Raw genomic sequence first — 8,598 nt, 5'->3', positions numbered from 1 at the left:
CTCCAGAGCACCACGAGTGCTCGTAAAGCCGGGCCAGGGGTCCTGCAATGACCTCGGCCAATTCCTTTAGAACTCTAGGTAGGAGATCATCCTGACGCTCCTTGACATAGATCGTCCGGACGTTCCTTATAACGCTCCTTGACATAGAGCGCAACCCCTCCCCCGCTCCTTGCCACTCGATCCTTTCTGTACAGCTTATAGCCCTCAATGTGTACCGCCCAGTCGTGGGTAGAGTCTCACCAGGTTTCTGTTAACTGCACTAAGTCATACGTGTTTTCTGCAAGCAGGAGTGCTAGTTTATCCTGCTTGTTCCCCATGCTCTTGGGGCAATCTCTTTAATGAGTTGAAACACAAAAAGGAATCCTACAGAAGTGGAAAGTTGGTCATATTACTAGGGAAGAATATAAGAGTGTCACAAGGGTATACAGAGTAAAATTCAGCTTTTGGACACAAAATCAACTTCCCCACTTAAAACACAGCCCCCAGTTTTAAAAGGCTAATTATTGGGGGGAAAAAAGGTGAATGTAATATGCAAGTCTTTTGATACTGTCTTCTGCAACATTCTCATTACTAAACTAATGAAATACAGACTAGATGAAAGTATTGTAAGGTGGATATGTAAGTGATTGGATCATCATGCTCAATGAATAGTTATCAATGACTCAAGTGTTTCATTGGGAAGAATTAGCAAGTGGAGTTCCCCAGGGGTGTGTCCTGGGTCCCAGATTATTTGACATCTTCATTAATGATTTGGATGACAGGATTAAGTCCATGCTTAACAAATTTGTGGATGACACCAAATTCAGTGGAGTTGCAGTGGAGAGTAGTGCTAGGAGCCAAAATTATATGGATAAACTGGAGAAATGATCCAAAATCAACCAGGTGAGATTCAAGAAGGATGAGCACAAAGTCCTTTACTTAGGATGGAATAATTTCATGCACAAATACAGAGTGGGGAATGATTGGCTAGGCTGCAGTACTACAGAGAAGGACCTGGGTATTACAGTAGACCATAAGATGAATAGGAGCCAACAGTGTAGTCCTGTTACCAAAAAAAAAAAGCCAACAACATACTGGGTGCATCTACATGTGCTGTTAGCACAGAACAGTAAACAGACACCTGGGACTGCAGCACATTGAGCTGGGCTGGAGCAGCCCCAGCTGGCAGGAGGCCTAGGGGGCCAGCTTGCCAGCCTGGGGCTGCTCCGATGTGGCTCATTGTGCTGCAAGGGGTTGGCTGGGGCACAAGGGTGCTCCATTGTAGGGCTAGCCAGCAGGCAGCCCCTGCACTGAAAGCACTCTTGTGCCACAGCGAGCCCTGTCAGCATCTACATGTGCATTGTTGTGGACTAATGAACTCTGCCATAGGATAGTACTTGTATTTACAAATACTAACTCGTGGCCGAATTAATTAGTTTCCTGCAATCCTATAAGGCCGCACATGTAGATGTTGAGACTTTACTGTCTCATGTAGATGCACCCACTGAGTTGTATTAACAGAAGTGCCATTTGCAAATCAAGGAAAGCAATTCTGCTGCTCTGTTTGGCATTAATGAGACCTAATCTGGAGTACTGTGTCTAGTTTTGCATTCTACACTTCAAAAAAGATGTGGACAGATTGGAAAGGGTTCAGCAGAGAGTGACAAAAATTATTAGAGGCCTGGGAAACATGATTTACAGGAAAGGACTGACAGAACTAAGATTATTTAGTCTGGAGAGGAAATAGTTGGGGTGGGCGGGGAAACTGATAACAGTGTTAAAATACCTAAAGGATAATTACAAATAGTATGGAGATAGATTTTTCTCTGTGGCTGTAGGGGACAGGACTAGGAGCAATGCCCACAACTGTAGCAGAGGAAATTTAGGTTGAATATTAGAACTCCCTGACTATGACAGTGGTTAAGCATTGGAACAAGCTACTTAGAAAAGTTGCAGAATCTACATTCCTGGAAATTTTTAAGAGTAGTTTAGGTAGACAATTGACTAAGATGGTTTAGTCAGGAATGATCCTGCCCTGAGCAGGGGTCTGGATTAGATGACCCCATTAAGTCCCTTTCCAGCCCTGCTTTCCTATGACCCTAAATAGTGCATGATCCCAGTGCTGGAACTAGGAATATAACAGAAGGATGATACAAATGTGAACTTAATCAAATGACAGTATAGAGTAGGGATCCAAAACTGAAGTTTTGCATGGGGTCCTCCAGAGGTAAACCCTGCTGCTGCTTGTAGCAGGACTAGGCCTTTGCTGCTTCACACTGGGTGCATCTACATCTGTGCTTTACTGTGGAGCTGACTAAATCACTTCACAGTAAAGCGTCACCATCTACATGTGTGCTGGTGTTAAGGTGCAGTAAATTAACTAACTCCACTGTAAAATGGTATTGTCGGGGACAGTACTATCTTATGGTGGACTCATTTACTGTGCGGAAGCACACACGTTGATGGTGACTACAGCAGTCTGAGCTATAGCAGAGCAGTCTTGGGCTGGCAGAAGGCTTGGGGGGTCAGCCATATGGCTCTGCAGTTTCAGCAGTTTTGTCCTCTAGCCAGCCCCTCTGCCATCCAGTGCTGCCACCCAGAGCCCGGGACTGACCCCCTGAGTCTGCTGCCAGCTCTCTGCCCCTGCTCAAACTGCTGCAGTCCTGGGCACGCATGCAGAAGCTACCTGGGAGCAACTGAGTTTATCATGTTGCCTTAATGGCATGTGTAGATGCACCCATTGTGTCAGTCATTTTCTCTTGTGATAGAGTAATCACTAGCATTCCTATTCCTCTCTTCTGACTTTTTATTACATTATTTTCCACCTTCACTGGAACTTTTTCAGTCTGCCTGTATGTGAGCATGCTCTAACCTGTGTGGAAAGCTTCTACTAACTGCTTCTGTGAGCATGCTCCAAAACCACATCCATGAAAGTAGAGATTGACCTAATTCATTCAGACTGTGTTTACCCTGTACTAGCTTCATTCTACTTGGCTCAGGTATCAATAGCAAAAAAAGTATGGTAGCTGAAGCCCATATTGCTATGGCTTCACTAATGTCGATACCCTAGCTAACTACATTAAAGCGAGGTTAGACCTTCATGCTGCAGTCATGCTTCCAACTGTAGTGTAAACATAACCTCAGAAAACAGGGTGGATAAGATCAGGGTGGATAAAATCAGCCTAATCCATGGGTCAGCAACACTCAGTACACGTGCCAGTGTGGCATGCGAAGCCATTTTGCTTGGTACACCACAGCCAGCTTGGGCTCTGGGCAGGCCCTTGCTGCTGGCCATGGAGCCTGGGCTGCTTGCAGCAGGCAGCGGGGAGGCTGCAAGCAGCTGCACTGGCCAGTTCTGGCTCATTGCCAGCAGCAAGTGCACATGTACCTCGAGGTAGAGGTAGGAAAGTGGCCCATGGCTTCACTACTACAACAAGGATTAGGCCCCTTGCAGTTCCTCCACCATCTGTTCCTGGCACGCCAACATCCTACAAGTCAAGGTTGCAAGGGTTTTTCAGCATTCTGCCCAAAAACGTTGCCAACCCCTGGCCTAATCATCCCTTTTTTGTTTTGTTTGTGCTGTTGTAAGCTCTTTGCATTGTTAGCTGTCTGCATTATTGTACTATTTCTGAAACATCTCATATTGAGGACAAGTATTTTTTTCTGTGTTTGTTGGTTCAGCTTCAACTTTTTCTGTGCATTATGCTAAATAAAGCTTTTCACTTAAACAATGAGTAGGTAAAATTTACATTTTCTCTTTCACCATTTTTCACTCCAAATGATTCTCTCTCCTTGCCAAACTTACATCATTTGTTGTGAGTTAAATTTCAATGATCAATAGTAAAACTAGACGTGCAGGGTGGCCAGAGCTTCAGTTCTTTCACTGGTCATTTCTGCCTGTTCAAGAATGACATAAGCATGAGTGTCATTAGTTCAGGTACAGTTGACTGACATAGTCCACAGGAGAAATACCAGGTAAAAAGGATGGTTTGTTTTGATATCTTTTTAAAATTGAAAAAAAATTATGCACATAAGTCTTTTATTTAATAAGTTATTCACTCAAGGTTTTGCTGGAATATTTGTGTGCTGCCATCTTCTTCAAGGAAGTGCTACAACCTTAATACTGTCTAAAGATAGAATCCTACAACTGCCTCCCTTTGTTCCTAGTATGCTGGAGCCAGTTGAGATCTCTACAAGGGCCAGGGTTATAACTCCACTTTTACTTGTAGTATATATTTTTTTCCGGGCAAAAAATGAAATATCCCATAATCCTGGTTGTTTTGTATATTGTTCTGTATTTTATTAGGATTTCTGTTTGGGGAAACATAATATTGGGTGCATCTACATGTGCATATCATCCAGGAGCAGTTTAGTTTCGAGTAAACTACTCAAGAATAAATTCTCCTGGGCATATGTCTACATGTGCAGGGATGTGGGAGCAGATCTGTTGCTCCTAGTAGCAAACTGTTCCCACTCCCTGCAGCCTTGCAACAGGCCCCTGCAGCAGACAGAGAAAGATCCTTCTCTCCCAGTGCTGGTGCTGAGAGAGAAAAATCTCCCAGCCTGGGCACCATAACCATGGAGCCGGGGCTAGGAGATCCCTGCTGCCAGAGCAGGAGGACATTATCCCTGCCCAGGCACTGGGATGGAGCCCACCCCAGTAGCAGACAGCTCCTGGGGGCAGGGAACAATCTCCTGCCCCCTGCTGCCTGGCTGCACATATGTTCCTGGTCAGGCATCTACACATGTGCTACTGTGCAGTAGGTAATCTTGAGTAAATTTGCTACTTGCATTTGCAGGTAGCAAATTTACTCATGATTGGAGCCAATTACTGTGCAGTAAGCATCTGCATGTGTAGACGCAGATGTTTAATGCACAGTGCTTAGCTCTACTGCAGCATAAAGCATCTTGTGCAGACATGCCCACTAAGAAGTATCCTTACTATTTTTTATTCTTTGCTTGGATTGAATGAGTGAATGAACTGAGAAAACAGGGTGTGGGGGGTATCTGTTAGAGAAAGCCAAAATTGTTTAGCTGAAGATCTTTTGCAAATAATATATTGCCTTTATTTATTCTTGAAAAAGCTGGTAGGGTTCTTATTTTTTTTTTGTGCCTCTGATTTTGTGAGGATAGTATCAGAACCATTGTGAATTAAACAGTATTGTCCACAGTGATCATATAAAATGGTATATTCACAGAGTCAGTGTGAATTGTTTATACCTATTAGAACAAATTTGAATATTTCAATTTGGCATGGTGCATGCTAATTAGTTACCTAAATCTATAAATCTTCATTCAAGTGTTATATTGCATATAAACAGAGTACAGTATAATTCATACTGGCTAAAAATATAGTTTACTAAAATGCCAACACAGTGCCAGCCTCAATGTGTTGTCATTGTTTACATTGTAACAAATATAATTTATCTCCATATCAATTAAATTCATAAACTGCTTAAGAGTAGCATCTTTGACCCCACTGTCTATTTTAAAATTAATTGTACTATTTAACTGCTCCAGAATCAGCAAAGGGGAAACTACTGACAAAGGGCCTCTATTAGAAGCTTTGAAAAATGCTAGGAGTTAATCAGTTTAACTGCAGCTATCTATCCTCCTTGTCAAGTCTTGTAGTAGCAGCCCTGAAACTATTAGAAGCCTTGAAAATAAGAGCTTTGAACCAAGGGGGTCTATACATAAGCAGCGAGGCTGCTCTGACGTACTGTAATTACAGAGTTTGCTGGAGCGTGGTAATTTCCCCCCAGCTACATACACACACACGCATGGTAATTTCCCCCTATCACACACATACACACACTCCCAGAGCATGTGTTTAAACCCCCCAAGTTTCTTAATACTGCAGCCATGACACTGCTATGTACTTTGCAGCCGTGAAAGTGGCCAGCACAGTGTGAGCAATATTGGTGTTCATGATTCTAATTTGGGTAATCATTACCTTAAATAAAGTTTAAAAAAATATTCTTTTCAGATCAGTACTCTGCCACTGAAAAATGGGGGTTAGAGTATTTGAAAAATTCTCTTGGATTAATAAAAAGTCAAAATGTAGTATGTTCCTGGATAACTCAGCCATTGTAACTAAGTAAATATTACTAATTCCTAGAGCTATTGTAAAAGCATGACTAATACTGGTGGTCAAGTAAGAAAATAATCAAACTGCAGACTCCTTGCAGCTCATTTAAAAAACTATAATGGGAATAATCTATGTTTGAAGCAATAACCAGAAAATAAATATTTTCCTTGGAATTATATTTTATTTTAATTATGCTATATTTTAATATTTACTAATATACTTGGATACTACAAATGGTAATGCATCTAAAAATCTCCCACAAGTAAATTTAAAGCTACTACTTTAAGTAGGCATGTCTACACATGAATTAAAATTGAGTTTACTGCGCGCAGTACAATAATAACATCTAATTTTTTTTCTCTTTAGCTGAATGGCTTGGAATGTCTGGAATTCTTTCTCTTACTATTTTGGGAATTCTTTTAGATTCTGTGAGCTTCAGTCCAGGGGTTGATGAATTTATCTTTAGGTAAGTATATACTTCTGCTTAAATTGACTATTTATGTTCCATGGGACATTAGTTGCCACTTATGTCTGGAAAGGATGTCATGATCACAGATGAAGTAGTGACCCCAGAAGTAGAGTATGCTCAAGTGGGGACACTTAGACGGTTTGTTCATAATTCACTGGCTAAAAAAAACTTCCTAGTCTTCTGATTAAAATGTAGGGAAAAGTTTCCTTAAGACTTTTCTGCTTCGTGGAAGGTGTCTGCAAGAAAGCTTTATAACTATAGTGGAAAAAAGGTTTTGATTTGGTGTGAAAAAGTGCCCCAGTGCAGCTCTTCAAACTTTTCCTCAAATAAATCATCTAGGTTCCATTTGTCTGAGTCTGGCTTGTTCACTTTTCCAGTTTATCACAAAGACTCTACAGATTTTTTGCAGTTTCTTATGTTCAGCTTTACACAATTTAAGGATTAATTCATCTTAAAGTCTCCATTAGAAAATTTTGTGTGATGGGGGCTTTTTGGAGCTATGCAAATCCTGCAAGCTAAAGTTCCCCCATGGAAGATTATTTTCCTAGCGTCAGTAATTTCTGCTCTTGGAATGATCAAACGCTGGTTTTAGTGACTGATCTGCTGTGATTTAAAGTTTTCAAAGGTAAATTAATACTACAGACACAGTCAGGTGGTAACAGTTCAAATTTAAAAAGCCAGTCATCTTGCCTATGTACTGAGTTTGTCTACATGGGAAAGTTTTTTTTTTATGAGTTATAATACTATAATCCTCAATCTGGACATTCTTGTTATAAGGTTGCCTTTTTTGGTTTAACTTTCTCCTTTCCCAGTAACATCAGATAACTAAAAAAGGCCATAGTATATGAAAATAAATACATTTAAATGAATCTTTTTGGTTATGCCAAAAAAGGCTTTCGTATGCAGGCAAGACCCATACCAGACACCCTCATATCTACGTCATTGTACTTGTATAATTAAAAACTTAATGTGAACATTTTTTTTCCCTAAAGCCCTCAAAGCCTTGCTTTAGCTTTTGTTTTCATTTAATAACAGCATAATAAATTCTACCTGTTGATGAAATCTATGTTTAAATGATTATCTGATTGTATTTCTCATTTCTATACATCTGGCAAAACCGCAGCTCAAAGCTTGAAGTTGTTGAGGCTCATTTCATGCAGCGTGGCTTTAGCTGCTTACTTCAATCTTTTTCTTTATGGGTTTCCATATAAAATGCATGATATTCTCCTCACAAATTTTCAAATCATGATTGTTGCCTGGGCACCTAGCAGGGGCTTAAAATTGTGGGCGGTCTCTTTTAGATGACCTTTTACCCAGGTGGAGCACCAAAACTTTCAGTCTCTAGAATTTTATCTTTTTGTTCCAGTTATAATTTAGTGCTTACCCTTTAAAAATGTTTTAAATCTTGTTATGTAGTATCATGTAAATTTTATCAATAAAATATTAGGGAAAACAATGTGATATACAATTTTTATCCCACTTTATCCAGTGCCTATTATATACAAAATTTAGTATCATTGAGGATGGTGGCAGAGAGAGAAAAGGTGCTCTTGGTAATGTCTTGTCTATCACCTGGTGTTAAGAACACTTTGCTGGGATTTAGGAGATGCAATTTTGAGTTCCTTTCAGAGGAACAGGGCTCAGAACCTGGGTCTTCCCCCACCACTAGGCTACTGGGAATAAGAGACTAGAGCAGATTCTTCTGAGCACACTCAGATAGACAAGACAAAGCAGGGAGAATAGGGTATAAAATCATTGTAAGTGGCCCAAATGCCACCGTTTGGCTAAGGTTAGGTGTGTGCATGCTATTTCCCAGCCTAAAGGGGAGTTAGTCTGGGGCCAGTGAGCTCCTATACACATGCAGGGAGACTGCTCCAATGCGCTGTAATTACTCGATTAATCGAGTCTGCTGGAGCGTAGTAATTACCACGCTCCAGCAGACTCCAGTGTCATGTGTATCAGCATCCCTGCAATGCAAAATGGCGGCAGGGTGCTTTTATTTAAAGCTTATTCAAAGAGCTTTAGTTCAAAGTGCCCCACCGCCATTGTTCAGCACGGGAAC

The 8,598-nt window shown here is 41.0% G+C and overlaps 1 protein-coding gene across 1 annotated transcript in view; it reads left to right on the top strand.

Annotated features, from left to right (window-relative positions):
* The window catches only part of LOC109299239 (sodium/hydrogen exchanger 10-like), a 259,437-nt gene that overhangs the window by 47,025 nt on the left and 203,814 nt on the right, over positions 1-8,598 (top strand). The window contains exon 7 of the mRNA XM_019519839.1: positions 6,434-6,533. Within this exon, the coding sequence (XP_019375384.1) occupies positions 6,434-6,533 (100 nt within the window). The remainder of the gene's footprint in view (positions 1-6,433; positions 6,534-8,598) is intronic.

Source organism: Gavialis gangeticus, unplaced genomic scaffold (genome assembly GCF_001723915.1).
Source record: "Gavialis gangeticus isolate Ggan-Ray unplaced genomic scaffold, GavGan_comp1, whole genome shotgun sequence".
NCBI lineage: Eukaryota > Metazoa > Chordata > Crocodylia > Gavialidae > Gavialis > Gavialis gangeticus.
Note: the sequence above shows the minus strand (reverse complement) of the source record. Positions and strands in the feature narration are given on the sequence as shown.